The following is a 24,347-nucleotide window of genomic DNA, read 5'->3' on the forward strand; positions in this document are numbered from 1 at the left end:
GAAAAAAAACTAGTGATAAGTAACAAATTTACACTTATTTTTCAAAGAAGTGGATATCACATGTACTTCCTATCTTAGTACAATTTTGTGTTATAAGAATTTAGAACAGTACGAAGGAAATTATAAATTTTGACTGCAATGATTACTATGCATTATCTTGGTTCTAGTACCACGTGATTTATAAAAACTTTCCCATGGGCAAAGTAAAAAGAAGTAATATTAATAAATTTTGATGCTCCATAGAGATATAAACCCACCATGCTATAAATTTTCTATTTATTCTAGTGTTTTTATAGTATTTCAGTGTAAATATCCAGAAAAGGAAATAATTTGAAACAATACTGCTAATCTACTAGAAGTAGAAGAGAATATTCCCATGTTCAAAATACATGATGCAAGTTCATTTAAAATGTTATATTACAGTTGTAAAGATGAAATAACTTAGTATCAGACAGAATACTAAACGTCCATCTCTACTCAAACTAGAAAGGTAGTGATAAATTTCATAAAATGTTATCATATTGTAATTCATCAATTCTAAGATGCATCTCACTTTTATATTTAAAATCTCCAGAATTTTCACTTTACTAAAGTCTCACAAATTACCATCAGTTTACACTCCCCTCATTTAAAAAATATCTAGATGAATTTTTTAATTTATGACATCTTAGATTCAATGATATGCAAGAGTAAAAATCCTCACGTCCTTGTCATTTCCCAAAGATAACCTTGTAGGTAGTCTGCTTAACTGAATAGCATGAGAAACAAGCTTCTACAATTCTTTAGATACAATCCCCTTAAAAATAAATTTCCTCTCCCATAATTCTTAAGTCAAAGAATCAATCAACATTAGGTTATTACATTGGAATTCTATGTCATTAAATGCAGCATCCATTCATTCAGCAAATATTTAATGAGTGCTTAATACATGTCAGACACTGATCTATACATTGGAGGTAGCAATAAGCAAACTTCATGCCTCCCATAGTCTAAGTCCCTGGGACTTACAGTACAGGTGACTAGATGGATGGTGATACAAGTGCTGGAAGAAAATAACATTAAGCAAAGGGGAGTAGTGCCAGAGGGAAAGAGAAGACTATTATTTTAAAGAGGACATTCAAGGAATGTCCCGCTGAAAAGGTGGCACTTGAACAAAGCCCTGAAAGGAGTTAGGGAGGCAAGGAATGCAGATAACTACAGGAAGAATGCTCCAGGGAAAGGGAATGAAAGTGCAAAAAACTTTGTGCTGTGTTCAAGGATCATCACAGAGGCCAAGTCTGTCTGCAGCCCACTCAATCTTCAGGAACACATAGGAAGCTTCTTGTCTTGATTCTGGTACTTCTATTTGAACATTAAATATGATGCTAAAGTTTGTGGAAGGTTTCTGCAAACCTGTCAGGTTACAGAAGAGTCATTCTATCCTAATTTGTTAGTTTATACCATCAAAGGTTATTACATTTTATAATATACATTTTAGCATCTGTTGTGGTGATCCTATTTGTTTCTCTTTTATTCTGTAATATAGTGAATTACACTGAAAGGTTTTCTAAAACTGAACTATCCTAACATTCTTGGAAAAACCTTACTTGGCTATGATATCTTATAATCCTTTTAACAGATGGCTGCATCAACCTGCTAACATTTTTAGAATTTTTGCCTCTGTATTTATAAAGTGAATTGGGTCCATAGTTTTGTGGAACTTCTTACTATTTGGCATCAGCATTATGCTAGCCTTATCAAATAAATGAGTTGAGTATCTTCCCATCTTTTTCTAAACTAATGGTATAATTAGTGTAAAATGAGAATTAACTGGTCCTTAAAGTCTGGTAAAGCTTACTCTGGTTTGCAGCTTTTGAAGGTGGTAGGAGATTTAAAAATATTTATACAAATTTTCCTTAATTATTGATTATTCCAATTATTGATTATTCTAGTTTTTCTACTTTTTTTTTTTTTTGAGACAGAGTCTCACTCTGTCACTCAGGCTAGAGTGCAATGGTGCAATCTCAGCTCACTGCAACTTCCGCCTCCAGGGTTCAAGCGATTCTCCTGCCTCAGCCTCCCAAGTAGCTAGGACTACAGGCGCCCACCACCACGCCTGGCTAATTTTTGTATTTTTAGTAGAGAAGGGGTTTCACCATGTTGGCCAGGCTGGTCTCGAACTCCTGACCTCAGGTGATCCAACCACCTCGGCCTCCCAAAGTACTGAGATTACAGGCGTGAGGCACTGCGCCCGGCCCAGTTTTTCTACTTCTATATGAGACGAATATATCCATTTTAATTTTCTACAAAGATCATATGGGTTTCCAAATGTGTTATCTTAATAAAAAAGTTATGACAATCTTCTTTATAATTGCAGTTATGTTTTTCTTTCTCCCTCCCTCCTTCCCTTTCTCCTTTCCTTCCCCCCGTCTTTCCTTCCTTCCTCTCTCCCGCCTTTCTCCTTTCCTTCCTTCCTCTCTCCCTCCCTTTCTCCTTTCCTTCCTTCCTCCTTACTGTTTATACATATTGTTTTCTTGCTTGTACTTCCCAAGCTGTGTCTATATTTTGGTTTTAAGTTGATAATTTTTACTGTTTTTTCTTTCCTGTTTTATTGAGATACAATTCATATAGCATACAATTTACTCAATTAATTTGTACAAATAAATCGGTTTAATATACTCACAGAGTCATGCAGCCATCACCACAATCAATTTTTGAATATTTTCATAATCCCTGAAAGAAACTCCATACCCATTAGCAGTCATTTCCCACTTCACCCCCACTCCCTTACTCAGCCCCAGTCATCCACTAATTTACTTTCTGTTCCTATGAATTTGCCTATTTTTGGTATTTTGTATAAATGGAATCCTAAAATATGCAATCTTTTGTGACTGACTTCTTTCACTCAGCATTAATGTTTTCAAGGTTGACGCATATTGTAGCAAATATCAGCATTTCTTTCATCTTTGTAACTGAATAATACCCATCATAGGATTATACTATATTTTGTTGAGGTAGTCATCAGTTGAACATTTGGGTTGTATCTACCTTTGACTATTATGAATAATGCTGTTATAAACATGCATTTGCATATGCAAAATTTTGTGTGGATATATGTTTTCATTTCTCTTAAGTATATATATAGGATTTCTGGGTCATATGGTAACTCCATGTTTAATCATGTGAGGAACTGCGAGACTATTTTCCAAAGCGGCTACACAATTTAACATTCCCACCAGCAATGTGTGAGGGCTCCAATTTCTTTACATCCTCGCTAATACCTGCTATACCACCTTTCTGATTATAGCTATCCTGGTGGATATGAAGTGGTATTTCATTGTGCTTTTTATTTGCATTTCCCTGATGGTTAATGATGTTGAGCCTTTTCTCATTATGTATTGATCACTTGTATATCTTCTTTGGAGCAATATCTATCTAGATCCTTGGCTCATTTTTTAATTGAGTTATATATTGTTTTATTATTGAGTTGTAGAAGTTCTTAATATTTTCTAGTTACAAGTCCCTTATCAGATATAATTTGTAAAATTTTTCTCCCATTTTGTAGACTGTCTTTTCACTTTCTCGGTGGTATGCTTTGAAACACAAAAGTTTTTAATTTTGATTATTTCCAGTTTATCTATTTTTATATTGTTGCTTATGTTTATCTGCTTTTAAAATTTTTTATTTCTGTTTTTTCTAAATCATTTCTTATTTTTTTTTAGTATATTTACTCTTTTAATAATTTCATGAACTGAAAGCTCAGAACACCATAAAGATTAAAAGTGTAATGATAAACACTACAAAATTTCTTTTGAGTATCACTTTGGCCAGCAAACAAAGCTTTTGATAAATGTTGTATTTTCAGTTGTAAACAGTCAGCAATTTTTATTCCTATATCTTCATTAACCTGAGAATTATTTAGAGACAAAAAAACAAATTCCAAGATATGTGCTTCATTATTTGGATTATATTTTTGTTTCTTTTCGAATGTATTATACTACATTTAGCAAAGCTGTCTGAAATAAGCTACAATTTCCTTTATAAAATAGTATAATACATGGATTAATTTTTATCAATGTTACATGTAAAGAAGATATACTATTTTTTTCTGCTAATATACAGTCCATGTACTGTTAATTGGGTTATCCAAATTTTCTACGTCCAATGTTACTTTTTTTCTATTTAATCTGTTCGTTTCTAAAAGGTGCTATTGCGATCTTACAGATTTCTCCTTTGAGCACCATTATTTTTTTCTTTATGAACCTCAATGCCTATAGCTGATAAATTTATAAGAAAAGGCTTAAGGCTATTATGTTCTTGGTGTATTATTAATTTAATATATAACACAGAATGTCCATATAATTATTTTTTGCTTTAAACTTTATTTTGTCTGATATTAAGTTTGCTACCCATGTGTGGGTAAAGAGTTAACAGAACCCCTTTCCCTTCTGCATGAGAAACTGAAGTTCAATGAACTTTTTAGCACTAGACTGTGCTATATAATATAGTAGCCACTAGCCACATATGGCTATTTAAATTTAACTTCTAATTAATTAAAATTAAACAAAATTAGAAACCGGTACTTCTAGCCAAGATATAGTAACAGAAACCAGAGTTATCTTCTTCCTAGAGTAACAGAAAAACAGACAAAATAACAATTTGCAAGACACTGTCGGTTAGGCAATAAAACACGTGATCCCTGAGAAAGGGAAAGCAACTGAATTGGCTCCTGCAATTGCCTAGCTTATCACCTTAAGAGGGTTTATAGGTTATAGTAGATGGAGAGGTCAGCCAGACTGAGCCTGGCAGACTGCATTGAGGCGATGGAGTTGAGCATCCAGGGTCACCAAGTTGGCTTAAGTTCCCAGGAAGAGTAAAAGAGAGAAGAGAGCTACACAGAAAGAGAATTCTAAAGATCTGCAGAGGGTTTCTTCAGAGTGTTTGGCTGGAGTACTGATCAACACACGCGTATGTGGAAACTACCCAAGCCTGGGCAAATAACTAGCTGACAGCATTAAAAGGAATAGCATCCAGTGCTCACACAGGGCCAGGAAGAGTGCCTGTTCCCACCAGCCAGGCTTGAAAACCTCAAGCATCTGAGAACATTGCATAGAGGACGAGGAAGGGCCTTAGTTCAACAACAGGAAAAAAATCCTTTACTGAGCATTTTGCTAGTTCCACCTAACAAACATTAAAAACTAGAACTGAAATAATCAAACTGCTTCCAAGTAACTTAACTGTGCTCATGAAAAAAAGCTCAGGAGTATTTATCAAAATACAGAAACATACAGCACCCAATAAGGTAAAATTGACAATGTCTAGCACCCAATAAAAAACAATCAAACATGGAAAGAATAAAAACATACGACCCATAAAGAGAAGATAAATCATTCAAAAGAAATAAAAACATATGTCCATAACAACATTTGTACATAAATGTTCATAGAAGCTTTATGGTAATCGTCCCCAAACTGGAAACAACCCAAAACTCTAACAGCTGATGAATGGATAAAAAGATTATGGTATACACATACAATAAAAAAAACTACTCAGCAAGAAAAAGGAATAATATATGCTACAGCATGGGTGAATCTCTATGCTAAATAAAAGATGCTAGATTAAAAAAAGAGTACTTATTGTGTGATCTCATTTATATGAAATTCTTGGAAATGCAAACTAGTATATTGTGACTAAAAGCAAATTAATGCTTTCTGCAGGAGTGGGTGGGGAAGGGCAGGAAGGAGAGATTACAAAGGGGTATGAGGAAACCTTTGAGGTAATGGATATCTTCATTATCTTGATTATAGTGATGGTTTTACAGGTATATACATATGTCAAAGCTTAACAAATTTTACACCTTAAATATGTATAGCTTATTGTATATTAATTATACCTCAATAAAGCTGCTAATAACTGAAAGAAATGAAGGAATCTAAATATCCAGTTCCTCAAACTTCCCTTATTTGAAGTGTTTAATGGTCACACATGGCCAATGGCTACTGTAATGTTCAGATGTTACCACCATTTCCAAAACTTATTTTAGAAGCAACTATTCTAGGAAATTGAGTTTAGGTTCACTTAACTTTCCCTAGAACTGAAGTTGCTGGATCAAATAATATACTCAGTTAAAATTGATACATATTCCAAAATTTTCTACAGAATAGTACGTCAATTTACACTTAACCATTAGCATTTAAAAGTCCGTTTTTCCCCATGCTTGACAAGAAATAATATGATTTTGACTTTATTTGCACTTATTTGATTACTAATAAGACTAAACTATTTTTACATGCTTATTTTTCTTTTGTGACCTATTTGCTTACATTTAGTTTAGGAATTATTAGTGTAATATGAGCAAAAATGCTAGAAAAGAAACTTGTATTAAGAGATTTGAAGGCTGAGCGTGGTGGCTCATGCCTATAATCCCAGCACTTTGGGAGGCCAAGGCAGGAGGATCATGAGGTCAGGGTTCGAGCTCAGCCAGGTGAACATAGTGAAACCCCGTCTCTACTAAAAATAGAAAAATTACTCAGGAGTGGTGGTGGGTGCCTGTAATCCCAGCTACTTGGGCGGCTGAGGCAGGAGAATCACTTGAAACAAGAAGGCGGAGGTTGCAGTGAGCCAAAATTGTGCCACTGCACTCCAGCCTGGGCGAAAGAGCAACACTCCATCTCAAAAAAAAAAAAAAAAGGATATATTATCTCTTCTTATAGGAAGTAAAATCCTTTATTAAACTTCTAAAATCTTACCTCATCCAAACAGTTGACACGAACATTCTTGCTGGATAATAATGTTCCAGCTTCTTGGACAGTACCTAAAAAAAAAAAAAAGATGAAAAGTAAGCTTATTTATCACTAGAATGAGAAAAATCTAACATCAAGGAAATAAACCTTAAGGAGTTATCTGTAAAAGTAGATCTAGTCAGTGTAGGTTGCTAAGAAATGAAACATCCAATCACATACTATTTATTTTACAAAGTAATTGTCCAGTAGAATAGATTTACAGAAACTAAAAATAGCTCCATCTTATTTTTATTTTCACTGACCTTAAAGTATATTACATTGGCCACATTTTCCTTTTGGCAGTAATACAATAACCACAAAGCATAAGACTTAATACTGAAAAAAAATCTTAAAGGGTATCTAATCCAAATCACCATCTGAAGCTTAAATTCCAGTCAATGTAATACTTGGAATTCAAAATGCAGTCAGTATTTATATAATTTGTCAGCACCACATCTTGTGAATTGATGACATATTTATAATAGAATGCTTGGTTTGGAAATACTTAGGTGAAACATATCTTTAATGCCTAGTACTACATTACAGTGCTCTATGATCAGTACTCACCACCCTGAAAGTCAACTAATGTAAACCTTAAGGTCACTCCTCTGTAAATTTGGAAAGAAGCTATAATTGGGCCAAAGTTGTCAGGTTTTTCCAGTCTTCTATAAGGCATAATGACAGAAGCATACTTGCAGGAGAGAATGTTGCTATTATCATTAGTACAAGCCAGCCACACATTTTGCCAAGAAATTTCTGGTTTTACTGGGAAGAGAACAATTAAATTGAATGTACTGAGGGAGAAAGGCTAAGATAAGCCTCTCCTATAAAAGAACATAAAAGAATAGGTAAGTCTCCCAACCAGGTTATTTCCTCTCTTTAAATTTAGACTTGTAGTGCAAGAATGTGCTAAACTCTGCTAGCCTTCTAGAGTTAAAGGTGAAATGCAAAATAAAGATTAGCATGCTTTTTTCTCTCTGACCCACTTCTTAAGCAAGTCACCTGAGTTCCCCTCACCAACAGAGAAGAAACAGAAACATCTCCTAGATAGAGAAGTAGCTCTGTTGGGAAAATGTCAAGTGAATAATCTACACGTCCCTGGAGTATGATGGCAGCTATTTTTTTTATAAATAGTGCATTTTTCTGACCCTGTATTCCGTCTGAAAGCAGTTAGTATCACTGGCTGAATCGCTATGCGAGGGCAAAGCTCTTGTGTGTGTGAGCATGCAAGCCAGTTCTACATGAAACCTTATTCGTATCTGTGGCTTCTCTTCAGAGACTTTCTCAAAAATCTTTATAGAAGAATAAAACCAGAGCAAAAAACCCTGCACCCCAGTTTCTCTTGAGGAAGATGCTTCATCCAAATCCCATTCTCCACCGAGAACCAAAGTTATTTTCTTTTTCTATCTGTCCAAGAGATGTTTTTGCAAGAAAGGGAGAATACTACAGGGATTGTGAGCATGTCAAAGCCTGCTACATGTGAAGAGTAGAATGGGGATTAAGATCATAAACATTTGGCTCTCATTAGAGAACAGGCTGATAATTCTCTAAGGTGTTTGCCAAATAGCCAACAATCTAAGTTAACATATTCTGTAAGGGAACAATATATATATATATATATATATATATATATATTTTTTTTTTTTTTTCTGAGACGGAGTCTCGCTCTGTCTCCCAGGCTGGAGTGCAGTGGCGCGATCTCGGCTCACTGCAAGCTCCGCCTCCCGGGTTCACGCCATTCTCCTGCCTCCGCCTCCCGAGTAGCTGGGACTACAGGCGCCCGCTACCACGCCCGGCTAATTTTTTGTATTTTTAGTAGAGACGGGGTTTCACCGTGTTAGCCAGGATGGTCTCGATCTCCTGACCTCGTGATCCGCCCGCCTCGGCCTCCCAAAGTGCTGGGATTACAGGCGTGAGCCACCGCGCCCGGCCGGGAACAATATATTTTAAAGATGATGCATGTATAATGGAAAACAAACTGTTCTCTCCTGCTTAACTCTCACTCAATAGTCTCAATCCTTCACTTCTGACACCAGATATATGGGGTTTCCCCCATAAACACCAAGCAATTCTCCATTGGACACCAATGGGGTATCCTATAATTTAACTTATTTCTAACATTGTTTATCTAAAGTTAGTCAGATCTTACAGGTCAAGGGCTCAGTCCACAAGACTGTCCCCACTTCAGATGCCAATCATAAGCCCCTGTACTTCTGACTGGCTATAAATCAGGGTTCCCATGATCCCCTCCTCAGGTTCCATAATTTGCTAGGACAGCTCACAGAACTCAGGGAAACACTACTTACATTTACCCATCAATTACAAATAATATTACAAAGAACAAAGATGAACAGCCAGATGGAAGAGGGGCAAAGAGCAAGGTATGTGGCACGGGGCACAGAGATTCCACGCTCTTTCCAGGCACTCATTCTTCCAAGAACTTCCACGAGTTCAGCAATCTGGAAGCTCTCTGCAACCTGTAGTTCAGTAATATTTATGCAAGCTTGATTACATAGGTGTGACCTATTATTAAGTCAGTCTTCAGCTCCTCTCCCTTTCCTGAAGATGCGGGGAGGGGTGGAGTTGAAAAATTCAACCTTCTAATCATGGCTTGGACTTTCTCATGACCAGCCCCCATCCTGAAGCTATCCAACAGTCGCCTTATTAGAACAAAAGACATTTCTAATGCCCAGGAAATTCCAAGGGATTAGAAACTCTGTGTCAGGTACCAGGGTCAAAGACCAAATATTAGAACAATAGATGCACCTAGCACCCCTATTGTTCAGGAGATTATAAGGGTTTTAGGAGCTCTGTGTTAGGAGCCAGTGGCAGAGACCAAATAGATACTTCTTATTATATCATACATGTACACATACCCACAATCACACTAAGGTTAGCCTTTTGAAATGCAGGGGCTGGAATGAGAAAAATAACCTGAAACAGATTGGGCTTCTAGAGAATAAAAATAGATTTGGAACATGGATGAGCAAAACACTCCAAGAGGAAAAACTGTGATGATTTCCAATTCGGTGTTCACAATGTAATGACATTAGTCGGAAATTATAGAAGGTCCAGAATAGCATGGAAATGTGAAACACATGGCTCACACAGAAGGATTTTTACTTTATGTCATTCCTACTGTCCATAGTAGACTTAAATAATATTTTACAAGTAAGTGTAAAAGATTAATTGCTTTATTCTGGGAAATAAATATGTTAAATCTGATTTAACAAACTGCTGGGGGTGGAAGATAGAGTACTATAAGAAGGGATGTGCAAGGAGCCAACATATACCTTCACTGGAGATAAGAAACAACAGACCTAAACTAATCAAAGTAATAATTAGTGATTTATTTCCCTTTAGAGAATTCCTCCAACTGCTCAAACCAAAGAAGAAAATACAGCATAACCTGCCTCATTAGGGTGGAATTGATCACTTTATCTGGATGAACAAGCATTTTAGGAGAGAAAAGATTATGTACATAATATTTTCCCAGCATGGACAACATAGTGAGACCCCATCTCTACAAAAAATTTTCTAAAAAATTAGCAAGGTGTGGTGGCATGGACCTGTAGTCCCAGCTACTCAGGAGGCTGAGGTGGGAGGATTGCTTGAGCCCAGGAAGTTGAGGCTGCAGTGAGCTATGATCATGCCACTGTAATCCAGCCTAGGCAATAAAGGGAGACCCTGTCTCAAAAGAGAATGATATTCTTAGTGTTACTGCTCTCTCTTCTACTACATTATAGCTTTTTCAGGAATACTATAAAGTGGAACAAGACCTGCAAAACTTGGCCAGGCATGGTGGCTCACGCCTGTAATCACAGCACTTTGGGAGGCCAAGGCGGATGGATCACCTGAGGTCAGGAGTTTGAGACCAGCCTGGCCAACATGGTGAAACCCCATCTCTACTAAAAAAAAAAAATACAAAAATTAGCCAGGTGTAGTGGTGCGTGCTCGTAGTCCTAGCTACTCAGGAGGTTGTGACAGGAGAATTGCTTGAACCCAGGAGGAGGAGGTTGCTGTGAGTCAAGATCGCGTCACTGCACTCCAGCTTGGGCGACAAGAGCGAGACTCTGTCTCAAAAAAATAAGTAAATAAATAAATAAAAGTAAATGAAAAGACCTGTAAAACTCTCAGTTTCCTTATCTATGAAATAAGGATAACAATATCCATCCTACAGTTATCTGAGGAGTGTCCTAATGTGGAGCACATATAAGCCTTTATTAGATCTTCTTTTTATTTTGTATTCAGAGCAGCACAATATAATTCATTGTAACATTTCTAATATCTAGATTGGGAACACGGGTCTCTACCAAAGACAAGAAGATGCAGCCAAAACAAACAGAACAGGAGAAACAAACATTCTGTTTTCAGCAATTCATCACACAACCATGAGATTCAAACACGTATAGATTTCAATCGTTATTCATTATTATTGTTTTAATTTTTTATAGATACAGGGCCTTCCTCCATCGCCCAAGCTGGCGTGCAGTGGCATGATCATGGCTCACTGCAGCCTTGAATTCCTGGGTTCAAGCAACCCTCCTGCCTCACACTCTTGAGTTGCTAGGACTACAGGTGCACGCCACCGCACCCAGCTAATTTTTACATTTTTTGTAACAATGGGGTCTCACTATATTGAGACCCAGGCTGGTGGCAAACTCCTGGGTCCAAGAGATCCTCTTGGATCCTCCCAAAGTGCAGAGGGGTCACTCTACAGGCATGAGCCACTATGTCCAGCTGGATTGCAATCATTATTTATTGGAAGCCACGAAAACGGATATTTTAAGGAATATATAATCAAGTTAAGGATTTAGAAATCTATTTGGCTTTGTTAGTTGTTATAGTGTTTACGTATAAGTAAAATCATGTAAAAATGTTTAAAGTGCCTTAATTTTAAAACAAGAACATATGGATATAGATTTTGATATAATCATAGATATAAAGCTATAAATATATTTTAAAAGTGAAACCCCATCTCTACTAAAAAGACAAAAATTAGCCGGGCGTGGTGGTGCACGCCTGTGATCCCAGCTACTCAGTAGGCTGTGGCAGGAGAATTGCTTGAACTTGGGAGGCAGAGGTTGCAGTGAGCCGAGAGTGCACCATTGCATTCCAGCCTGGGTGACAGGGCGAGACCCTGTCTCACACACAGACACACACACACACAGTGGAGACTTCTAATTATAACATGCATTTTGAAATCGTGAATTTGTGCGATGTTTCTAAAAGGTCTCCTACTCATATCTATTTTTAGACTTTGTAAAAAAATGATCTTAAATTAGTATTACAGAGCACTGTATAAAATTGAGAGTATCTAAAAGAGCTGTTGCTGTGAAAATGAAGACAATGAAGCCCATATAGGTTGCATAACCTGTCCAGCCATCCAACTAATGGTAACCATATATTTTAAGTTAATTTTTTCTTTGAACTCTGTACTATAATTGGTTATAAGCAGACTTGAATGTTTCTCAACCATAAAGACACCAGAAGTATTATTAACGACACAGGACCTTAGAACAGGATCTTATTTCAATAGTCCCAAATTGGAAACAACAATTGGGCATCAATGGGAATGGATGCACAAATAGTGGTATATCCTTCCAGTGGAAATAAAAGAAGAAAATAAGCTACATATTATTGGTACACATAATAAATATGAACCCCAAAATCATAATGTTGAATGAAAGAAGCCAGCCCCCCTCAAAAAAAGGATACTTATTGTATGATTCTACTAATATAAAATTCTAGAATAGAGAAATCTAATCAACAGAGGCAGAGATCTGTTAGTGGTTGCCTGCAGATGGGGGTGAAGTTAGTGACAGATCACAAAGAGGCATAAGGACTTTTTAGGGGGTGATGAAGATGTTCATTATGTTGATCTTACTGATGGTTTCACAGATGTATGTTTAAATCAAAACTGATTAAAAAGTGTGTACTACCTGTAATATGTGCAATTTATTGTATCTCAATAAAGTTGGTAAGAAAAAGCCTTATTATCCAAACTTGTTTCATAGCTCCTTTACACAGATATGAAAAAAAAAAGGAAGTATAATACTTTCTTGTTAGCAACAGTAAGCCCAGGAATTTCAGGTACTAAATAAGAGAAGTAATGTGAAAATTATCTAGCTCATAGCCTTAAAAAAGGTTTAATTTATTTCATAATAGTGCTTGCTCTGAGATTAATGAAAAAGGTATCAAAGCTTAGAAGAATGGGTCACTCTACAAGTCATATAAGCCAGTTAAACACAGTTCAGTGATTTCAATTTCCTCTTACATACTGTTAAATGAATGCTGTCATTAACTATGATTTAAATGGGTATGTTGGAAACAGATTTTCATTTTCATCTGGAACTTCTTGGCATTCTAATAAATAAAAAGCCCCACTTAAAGTTTGTCTTTCTGGAGAGCAGTGGCTGGCAGATGGGAATCACTTAAATATTTGCCGAGTTTATTTCAGATTGACCAAGATGCCAGGCTAGACTTTGCTGAAAAGTTGTTAGTTCAAAGTACTAGAACTTATTGTCTCATCTAGAGTTTTTCAAAGTTGAAAAACGTATGAAAGAAAAAAAAAAACTCACTTCACCCACTTTTAAAAAAATGCCTCTTTTTGGCACAAATATAAACTTTGCTTATGGCCTTTCTTCAACTATAAAATAAAAATTTACTTTAAATTTAATGCACACAGAACTACAAAATCAGTAACATTTAAAACTGAGTTAACTTGACAGATGTTGTTTTGCTAGAACTAAATGACCTCTCAAAGTGAATATTGTATGGACTGCTATGGTACTGTTTCATGTTTTGTTTAGTTTGTTTTTAAGTACAGCCTGTTTATTACCTATGGGCCCTGTGATACCTCTGCTCTGCCACTTTCTGCCACTTTCTGGCAGAAACTGGGAAGTTTCCTAACTTCCCAGTTCCTCAGTTGCCTTGCCTATAAGGTGATGATTACTATATTTATCACAAACACAAGCAGTATTTCGAATGCTTTAACTATACTAACTACTTTCATTCCCATAACAACGTTGTGAGGTGGGTATTATTATTATTCCTATTTTTCACACAGAGGACTTGAGGCTCAGGAAAAGTCACTTGCCCAAAGGCCACATCACCAGTAAATGAGTTAGAATTTCAAACCAGAGCTGCATGGTTAACCACTATCCCATGCTGTCTCTCATACTGTCATAGCTTAAAATTAATTCCTAGCTCATCCAAATTAAATGCATTAATATATGTAAAGTACTTAAAATTATGTGTGGCTTGCAATAACAGTCAATAAACGTTGGTTATGGTTGTTTTTCTCATATCTCCCATTACTTTTCTTTATGAGTGCAAGTGATGTCCCACAGACCTTCAGCTGACAAGAATGCATCACATACTAGGTCCACATCCGTTCTTTTCTCATTGGCATGGTCCAATGAAAGCGATGAAAGCATCAGTGCATTCATGCAACTTGATGCACCATGTGAGCCCAGAAATATCACAGCACTAACCAGAATAAATGCACATTAATTCAGGTTTATATAATCTTCGAAATAAATACTGATGGACACCTGAGAATGTATCCAAGGAATCCCTTCTCCCCTCTCAAAGACTCAATTTATAAAACTGCTCACTATTTTTCACTTTTAAGAGATCACATGATGGGCCAGGCCCAGTGGCTCATGCCTGTAATCCCAGCACCTAGGGAGGCCGAGGCAGGAGGATCACTTGAGCCCAGGAGTTCGAGAGCAGCCTGGGCAACATAGGGAGACCCCCACCACCCCATCTCTACAAAAAAAAAAAAAAAAAAAATATTTTTAAAGTAGCCGGGCATGGTGGCTCGCACCTGTAGTCCCAGCCACTAGGGAGGTGGAGGCTGCAGAGAGCTGCAACTCCAGCCTGGGTGAAGAGTGAGATCCTGTCTCAAACAAACGAGAGAGAGAGAGAAAGAGACAGCGAGAGCGACATGTACTAGCTCTGTCCTGCTTAAAAGAATTTTTGTCCCTGGTGGATTGTGAATTGATCCTTTGTCTCCTTTTTGCCCAGCACAGTACCTGGCACACAGCTAGAACTTGCATGTTTGCTTAATTGAATCCTGGAGCCATCAAAGGCAGGGAGAAATTACCTAGAGACAGGAAGAACTGAAAGACTGAAATGCCAAATAGGTCAGCAAGAACCATGCAGTACAACAATCTAAACTCTAACCCAAATCCCCAAATTCCAGGCAAAGAACACATCATTGATAGATATAGCTGTGACTGACTTAGAATAGTTGAGATCAGATCGGGTGGGCTCAGCTCATCAGCACCTGTTGAGGTCAAACCGGAATTTTTTCTCCTTCGCATGTAGAGTTTCCTTGTCGCTATGAAGAATAAATCTGCCTTATTCTCTAGGATTCCACATTTCAGCCTGGCTACTAAGTAAATAAAACTGGAAACTGGGAAGCCTTATGCTGCAATGACTGGCATCTCTGCCATTCGAGGACAAACATGGCTATATTATTATTGAGTTTAAAATCACCACATTAATTGCCCGGAGTCCCACGCATCACCATCCCTGCACCGTGAGGGTGCAGAAGAAGCATGCAGTCACGCTGATGTCACCTGCCAGGTAACGGGACTCGGCAGGGAACTCCTCTGGGACGTCCACTCGGGGACTCCGGGGAAATGTGGCTTCTGGCTCGTCCTCGGGGCTCCCCGCTGGGACTCAGCACTGCGGAAGTGGGGCACGCCTTGGGGGAGTGGACAAGAAAGCGCGAAGGAGCGCGATTAGAAGGTCTCATCTGTGCAACGTGGGCCGAGGGGTGGGTGTGGAGGCCTCGCCAATTTCCTTGTCTCTCTAGGGTTCCTGAGGCTGTCGGGGCTTCTGGAAGCCAGGGAGGCCCTGGATACGGAAGTCTCAATGCAGCAAATTACAGACCTAGTTCTGTGCCCTTATGAAGAACCCCTCTCCCTAAGGGCGCCCTCCACTCCCAAGCGGGGGCGGGGATCGGCAAAGGATCCAGATCATTCGGCCTGCGGAAGTCTAAAGGGTCATTTAGACACCCGCCTAAGAACCTGAAACTACCAGGACCGACCGCGGTCAAAATCCCTCGGGAGCAGTGAAGAATTCACACACTGGGGTCCACACCCCGGCACGCTCGCATTAACCTAAGGCGGGGCGTGGAAATCCGTACGTTTCCAAAAGCGGATTTAGAGGCCGAGCCTCTGTAACTACCCCTCTTGTCCCAGCACTGCTTCCACCTCCCCACCTCTCCGCCCCTGCAACCTTTCCCAGACCAAAGGGAGACACGCTCTTTCTCGGTTCCAGGCTGCAAACCTTGCAGAACCGCAGCCAAAGGTCACCCAGGCCAGGAGCGCCCCCCGGGCTCCGCCACACCCCCCGGCCAGGCTGGCCGCGGCCGCGTCGCAGCCCAGCACCCGTACCTTTCCCGATGACTTCCAGTAGCTCCTTCTCCTCCTGGGTCAGCTCGCCTTTCTGTATGTGAACCATTGCTCCCGCCAGCTTGAAGGTTATTCCGTTTCTTAGGAAGTATTAAAAAAGAAACGATGCGTCTGTATTGGGAACGCCAGCCGCAATGAGGCAACTTGAGACCAAGACACTGAGTAGCCAACCGCGGAAACGCTTCGCTTCCCTCCTCCCTCCCGCGGGCTGGCGGACAGCGGGCGAGCTCCGGCGAGCCAGGCGGACGGTCTCCGCAGGCCCAGCGGCGGTCACCGCCTGCCGCCTGTCATTGGCCCTGCCGAGGAGGAGGAGCCGCAGGAGGCGGTAGCGAGAGATCGCCATTGGAGCAACCTGGGAGGAAAAAACCAAATGCAGAAAGCTGGAGGGGGGAATTAAATTCCTCCTACACGTTCCGCTCCCCTATCCTGTCCGGTTCAAATATTTCGCAACATGTAATGTTAAAAATTCTACGTCTGGCAGTTATGTGCTCAGCGACGGCTTTCTGGGGCGTGCAGAGGCCCCAGGTTGTCGCCGTACCCCCACCATTCCCCCGGGAGTGGCGCGGTCTGGGCGGGGGCGGTCTAGGAGACGGGGGCGGTACGGGAGGCGGGGCTGCGCCGGGTTCCGTGTGTCTATGTCAATGTGTCTGTCCTTCACTCCTCCATTGTCTGCCGCCGCTGCTGCTGCTGCTGCTGCTGCTGCCGCTGCCGCTGCACGAATCGCCGCAGCCCCCAGCCTTGCGCGTCGTCGCTACCTCCTCGGACAGGTGAGAAGCAGCCCAGGTGAGGCAAGGGGTGCCGTGAGGGTTGCGAGAGTAGCGACTGCCGCCCCGCCGGGGTTTCCATCGGGCAGGAGCTGGCGGGGAGGAAGCATGTGCCTCCTGGGGCGGCTTCCTGCCTCGCGGTGGAGAAGCCCCCGCTCCACCTCATCATCACGGCGCGTACGGGGTATCAGTGCCCTGGGATGAAGACCTCCGACTCGCAACGTTTGGCCGCCCCGGGAGACCCTGGGACCGCGGGCGGGCGGGCGGGGGCCAGCCACGCGGTGGGAAGTGGCGGGTGCACATGGTCTCGTGCGTGGCACCGCCAGATGCGGCTCCCGGGGAGGCTGGGGCCGGGGCTCTGGGCTAGGTAGGGGTCGGGAGGAGAGCGCCCCATTACTAGCGAGTCAGTGAGAACAGACTCGGGAGAGGGTAGTTTTTACGCTAGTGATCCTCTCCCTCCCCACTACTTGTCATCTCTTTGGCCTCTGTGGAAGCTGTAGAAGAAAACCTGATCGCCCAATGTTGCTTGTTAAAGATGTTTGGAAACAATTTACACTTGCACTAATACTTCGTTTATGAGAGACAGCCTGGGGGAGGGGGAAGGAAGGGCTTCTTTGCTCTGCTAGAGTTCTCGGTTCTCTTTGTAACTCAGATCTTGAGATTTATGGAAATAGGGAGTGGAGGGTGGGGAGGTTGGAGAGGGCGGAGATTAAATTGGTGTTGCTGCCTATATATAGCCTTAGATTAGCCTCTTAATCCAACCTTCATTCAACTGTGATATGTAGCCTGGAGCTTCGACCATAGGTAGATGGGGGTAAATACAAGTGTGTATTTCGGAATAAGATTTGCTTGCTAAAATGCGGGAATCAGTCATTTCTCCAGGGTGCACATTAATATTTACATCATCAATGAAAGTTTCTTTGGAAATTAGTGTTTATGTTTTACTGTTGTTTCCCTATAGAGTAGTATTGATGTTTCTCTCAATATGTGTGTCAAAGAGACGTGTATGTGTCAAAGAGAAATATTTGAATAATTATGTAGGTGGTTTTTGTTAAGCATCCCCAGGACCACTGTTTCTTCTCATAGCGCCATGCGAAAAGCGAAATGCATTTTCCTCTGGCCTTAGGCATTTATTTTGCGTGAAGCTTTCACTAACATCTGAAATCTCCTGGAATATGTTTATCATTATTTCCTGCCTTTAGCAAAAATCTTTCCTAAACTCCAGCTGTTTTTCCCCCCTAAAGCTTCAGCATTAAAGGCTGAGACAGATCTGAGCCAGAACATCTTACATGAAAATGGTTTGAAATTATTCATCTCAGTGTATAACAAAGATACTTTTGTTGGATGATGCTTTAATAATGATGTGGCTGTTCAAGCAAGTAGTAAGGCTCCTGAGAGTGACCAATCTTTTGTAATGCTGTTAGTTCAGAGTTACAATTGATTTATAACATAGTATCATGCGGAAGAAACCCACAAACCTAAAAAAACAGTTGAGTGGTAACCTCCTGGAACATGTGATTTAGCATCTTACCAGCAGATGCATACACAGAATTGGGTACTTCATTGCTAGTATTTCCATGTCTTGTGCCAAATCTGGGCCATGGTTACTTGAAGGTCACACCTGTTTGTCTCACTGGGGTTGTCAGTTCCTCGAGGATAGCAGCTTACTATCTATTTTCTTGATGCCTTATGACACTTGGTTGGTATTTAGTGCTCTCTGAATACATGACCAGTGAATTTAGAGACAATAACGTTGAAAGAGAATCTAACATCTACCTAGAAATGCAGATAAATCATGTTCAGTTTACATTTCTAGAAACAGATTCATAATGGGTACTGTTCATTAGATGGATTGATTACATTAGTAGTTTTGTATGGTGTAAATATTTAATATAGGGATAAGATTAGATAATGAGCACATTAAAACAGATTCACATCAAAGAAGTTTTATTGATAATAAGATAGCTACTTCATATTGAGTATTTAGTCTGTGCCAGATATTCTACCAGATGCTTTGCATAGAATTATTCTAGTGTTATGACAACCCAGGAATTAGCCAATATTATACCCACTTTGCAAATAAGAGGACAGAAAGTAAGGGAAATAATTTGCCCACAATCCCATATTAGGAAGTGTCAGAGTCAGAATTGGAATAATGATTTCTGAAATGTTTGAAATGTTGTATGTGTCATCTCATATCTTTTCTACTACTACCACTCTAGACCTATTGCAATGCATCTTAAGTAGCCTGCTTCTCTCTCACCTGTCTCCATCTAGCTAATTCAGGGAACTACCAGTTCAATAAACATTGAGCACCCATCATTCTTTGAATGGCTCTCTGCTGGCCACAGAATAGAGGGCTGGGTCTGGCCCGGAAGGTTCCAATCCATCCATGGTCTCAGCAGGCATTTCCAGTCATCTGGGCCCTCCCACACACTGGGCTCTAAGGTCACCACTCTGCTTGTTCCCCAACCTGCCGGTAATTTCCACCCCTTTGTTCCTGCTTTTCTGCTCCTCCGAATGATTTCCCTTCCCTTTTCACTGAATCTCCCCTCCAGATCTGATGAACTATTCAACTTTCCAGACACAATTTAAACAAAACCTCTTTTCTTCAGCTTTTGTGTTCATCTCTCCCTCTCTATCCAGTAAGGGAAATATACATGCTAGTAAATACATTTATTCATGTCTCTTGGCAAGGGTTATAAGTAAAATCTTTGTACATGGAGGATATTGATATGCAACATGGCTACTGGTATCATTGCTGGCAGCCTTTAATTCTCTCTTCTTATGGATTCTAGCGACCCCTCTTTTACCACCCCCCTAAATTGACATCATTGCTTCTTCATCTGAATCTCCATGAAAATACCTAAAACAAGCACTTTCTCATCGCATTCTATTATAGTTATTATTAATCTGTTTGGTCCCTTCTCATTCTAGAGTATACATTAACTAGGTCAAATTTATCTTTGCTTCTCATGTTTAACCCAGTGTCTTGCACCTAGTGTATGCTCAGTACAAGCTGAGTTGAATTCAGTTTGATCTCTAAGTTATTTTAGGTGGATTTGTTTTCCTACTTGACTAATCCTTCCTGGCAATGTGAGGTGAGGTGGCACTAAGCACGCACAATCATAACCAGAGGCAGAAAGTCTTTAAATGCTTTGGGTCTCAAGCTTCTTGACATTCTGATGAATGCTATCAACCAAGAAAAATTGTTCTTGTGCACATGTTACAAATTTGGCATGCCATTCTTAGATTTCCCCATTAAAGACCCTGATTTCCAGCTCTCTACATTAGGAGAATGCTGCCTTTTTGTTGCATTTTTGAGTATTACATCTTTCAGGGTACTGTTTTTCTTGACATTTGACTTTTTTTCCTTAGACTTAGGTATCTTTATTGACTGGATATTTGATAATAAGAAATTTTGATTTTTTTAAGTTGGAAGTAGATTACGGTTATATTTTTAAAAGATTACTTATCTTTTAGAGATAGGAACAGAATTATTTCAGAACTGGATGAGAAGACAGCTGAGATTTGCTTTAATATAATTCTGTGACAGAAAGGAAGAGAGACTGAATGAGAATATAAATGAGATAAAATTGACTATGTTAACAGTTGAAGATGGGTGATGAGTATATTCACTTGATTATACTGTTCTCTCTACTTTTGGATATATTTGAGATTTTCCATAATGAAGTTTTTAAAAAGAAAATTTGGAAGTATTACAGCCTCTAAGAAATCTTTTTTTTTAAAACACAACATAAGAAAGTAATATAAATACAAATGTTCTTTTTTCTATACTTGGAGTTTCGCTTATGTGATTATTCATTTAAGTGTTAAAACAGTTACACCTAAATCTGCAAAGAACTGTCTTGTGAACAATGCGTTTCCATAAACATTTGACATCACATTTTAACTTCTCCAAAAAGTAAAAGGTTGGTGGCATTACTCAGTGCTTGTAGAACAAATTGATGAATATCTTACTGGTAGTTAATCTTCATCTTTTTTGAAAAGAAAATTCTGAAGAAGGGGTACAGATATATTTAGTTTAACTGAGAAAATCAAGAGGTGAATGAAGTGGAGATACTGATGTTCTTCTGTGCGTCATAATCCAACTCAGAAGGCATTCCAAAAAAAAAGAGTATCAAAACTGTTTCGAGCAATGTCAGCACTGATAGGATAAGTATTAGTCTAGGAAAATCAGGAGCAGGCCCAGGACAGGGTGTGACTGGTAGGTTCTTACTCAGTGTTTGCTTAGCTGAATACTTAATCTGACACCTACTTTCTAATTTGTGCAATTTTTTAAACTGATTTTTTGATGTTTACAATTTTTTATTGTGTTTTAGATATATTAAATGTCCTTTATAACATGTCATCCTAGACTTTGGGATTTTAAAAGAATATTTAATTAATATGAAATCCACCAATCTTAGCAGGTCATAAACAAGAACACTTTTCATTCTTAACTCACTCGTTTCTGTGTATTGAGGCCATGGCGCTCTTTAGCAAGTATCTTTTGGGCAGGTAGGTGCCGAGTGGAATGATTTGCCCCGTTCTAAATTTGGCATGTATTAAGTGAAGAGTGCCAAAATTGTTCAGGTAGTCATATTTGTAAACTATCTGTTTTGAAAATAAAGATTTGAATAACTCATTGAATGAACCATTCTTTAAGGTTAAATGCCAAAAAGATAATGTTCTCATTATTCTTTCTTGATTTTTAGCAATAGGTGTTTCCATTGATGTTTTTTAAGTTTATTCAAAAATTAAAGGAAAAAAGTATAATGACAAAAAGAAAGAATAATGCCCTGTATTAATATTTAAGATAGTATAATCCTTTGGCTATCTTTAATTCCATTCTGAAAATATTAATATTTTAGTAGGAAAACAATAACTTAAGATGTAGAATTATTTTTTGTGTCAGATGTAGCATTATATTTTCTTTTTACATCTCAACTTATTTTTATGCTAGATGAGAACTTTAAAAAATATAACAGGTGTACTGTTATTTTTGAGGACTTCTAAATAAATCTCAAGAAAAGCCCTGGGGCAGAGATGAATAATAAGGGATAATAACGTTTAGCACTGTAGAGAATATATCATAAGCTACTATTGGATGATATTCTACTGTCATCCTTTTTTATATATCCACACAGAAGACTTTAATGCTTTTCAAACTAACCTGGATTTATGGTCATTTCTAAGAAGAAAAAAGAAATGTTATATGTTTTTCTCAGTGAACAAGGTAATTCAATGGGACTATTATAAACAGGAAAGAGAACCCCTAGTTGATGGTGCAGAGGAAACTGCTGGCTGGAGGAAAAGGATGCGGTGTTAGTATTTGGGAGTGTGAAGATTGTGTTTGTGTTAGAGTTGAGCTTCTGCAGGAAACAATTTAAAAACTGTATCCTATAGTGCTAGAAATTATGGTGCCATAAATTTTCTAATATTCGTATGTCCCTAAGAGGCAATATTGTTAAATTCTCTCTCTAAAGATAAATGCCTTTTCCCCCTCACCGCTTAATAGAACTCTATGGAGAACTCTTTGGTATTTTGGAAGTAACATATGCTAATTCAATTTATCCAAGTGCTGAACTCAACTTTAAATTAATATTTATGCGCTACTCCATCTTATTCCAAACTATAAAATTTATGAGGCAAATAATGAAAAAGCTGTCTTCGAGAATCATATAAATAATTCTCTAAGACATTGCAACAGCTTTAGTTGGCTCCTTGGAAAATGCACTGAGTGGAGACAGTGGATCAGGTTCTGGCCCCAACTCTTCCATGTACATAAGCTCCAGATGGGCAGGGATCGTTCTGCTTTGATCTCCACTGTCTTACCAATGCTAGAATGGAATTCCTGGCCTCAGCCAAGTGGTTTGACATCTCAGTGCCTTATCTGAAGGTTAGCTTAGGGACTGGGCTTACATCCATGGTTTTCAAAGTATTCCATTCCGCGTGGATGCCACTTGTAAGTTACAAAGTAAAAAAACACGCACTTAATTATTAAAACGTTAATAAACACAACTGCAACTCAAATGCATCATATGTTGTCTTTAAACATACTGGAGACCATCAGTGCTTGCTAACTTGTTGTGCCTGATTGTGCAATACTTGGAACAAAGCTCCACCTGCTAGAAAGTGACCTCCATGAAACTTGCCTGATTTAGTGCTTGCTGCATCCCTATTGACTAGTACCAGACCTGGTATATTTGGCAAACAAATAAATGAATGCTTCTCTGTAGGTTTAAACCTTTTTTTTTTTTTTTTTTTTTTTTTTTTTTTTTTTTTTTTTGAGACAGAGTTTCACTGTTGTTGCCCAGTCTGGAGTGCAATGGTGTGATCTCGGCTGACTGGCTGACTGTAACCTCTGTCTCCTGGGTTCAAGTGGTTCTCCTGCCTCAGCCTACCGAGTAGCTGGGATTACAGGCGCCTGCCACCATGCCTGGCTAATTTTTGTATTTTTAGTACAGACGGGGTTTCACCATGTTGGCCAGGCTGGTTTCGAACACCTGACCTCAGGTGATTCACCCGCCTTGGCTTCCCAAAGTGCTGGGATTACAGGCATGAGCCACCATACCTGGCTTAAACCTTTTTAAAATGTATGATTCAGAGAGTTTGTAGCTCTGTACTAGTTCTTTTTTATTTCCTTTAATTCAATTTTGTATGGTCCACTTCTGTAAAGTTGTGTTGGGGAATCCAGTCCCATGTCATCAGTGTGCCCTAGACTAGGCTTGGCATTTCTATCCAGTTCATGCTCTCATTATGTAATAAGCATGCATATGGAAAGTAACTTTGTGTGTGTGTGTGTGTGTGTGTGTGTGTGTGTGTGTGTGTGTGTGTGTAGCCCTTCAAATAAAGCTTCACCTGCTAGACAGGCTTGGGCAGGTCCCCTTCTGGGAGGATAGGAGTTTCTTGGTTGAGAGAACTAGTAAGTGAGCAAATATTTGGACTCATGCCCACCACCACCTTTGAGCTTCCTGAAGGTCCACTATTACGATTTTTAAGCAATTGCTCCAAAACAGAATTCTCTCACTGGCTACCAGTCTAGGCCTTACTTTTCTTTTTATTTCTTTTTTTTCTGAAGATTTTATTTTCCTCTTTTCCTTGATTAAAAATCCTCTGAAGAGAGGCAAACACTTCAACACTCTTTTACTTTAATAACTTGTCTTGTGACTTCCCACTGGAGTAATAGTCACCAACACTCCCATCAGTTTTGTGTCTGTTGTAAACTAACTTGCTCTCTGGCATTGCCACTCCACTTCTTGCTGATTTTCATCTCCTGGTTCTCCTCGCCTCAGTTAGCAAGGCCAGTGCTGTGTGTGCTGTCCATAGCTCCTTTCCTCTAGGTGGAAAGTAAATCTCATATAAAATCATCTTTCTCCTCTACTATGTAA

General features: G+C 39.2%; 2 protein-coding genes across 4 annotated transcripts in view; one reads left to right on the forward strand and one right to left on the reverse strand.

The window, feature by feature from the left end:
• Positions 1-16,867, reverse strand: part of ANKMY2 (ankyrin repeat and MYND domain containing 2) — a 46,636-nt gene extending 29,769 nt beyond the window's left edge. Inside the window, exons 1-2 of one of the 2 annotated variants that reach the window (XM_518981.7) lie at positions 16,172-16,867; positions 6,729-6,793 (exon numbers count right to left, since the gene is read on the reverse strand). In XM_518981.7, the coding sequence (XP_518981.2) occupies positions 6,729-6,793; positions 16,172-16,238 (132 nt within the window). In that variant the 5' untranslated portion in view covers positions 16,239-16,867. The remainder of the gene's footprint in view (positions 1-6,728; positions 6,794-16,171) is intronic. The other variant, XM_009452700.4, reaches the window with a different exon arrangement.
• Positions 16,823-24,347, forward strand: part of BZW2 (basic leucine zipper and W2 domains 2) — a 60,376-nt gene continuing 52,851 nt past the window's right edge. Inside the window, exon 1 of one of the 2 annotated variants that reach the window (XM_518982.7) lies at positions 16,823-16,956. The gene's annotated coding sequence lies outside the window, so the exon portion shown is untranslated. Of the gene's footprint in view, positions 16,973-24,347 lie in introns of both variants that reach the window. The other variant, XM_003318329.6, reaches the window with a different exon arrangement.

The sequence above is a fragment of the Pan troglodytes genome, chromosome 6 (assembly GCF_028858775.2).
Source record: "Pan troglodytes isolate AG18354 chromosome 6, NHGRI_mPanTro3-v2.0_pri, whole genome shotgun sequence".
Classification (NCBI taxonomy): Eukaryota; Metazoa; Chordata; class Mammalia; order Primates; family Hominidae; genus Pan; species Pan troglodytes.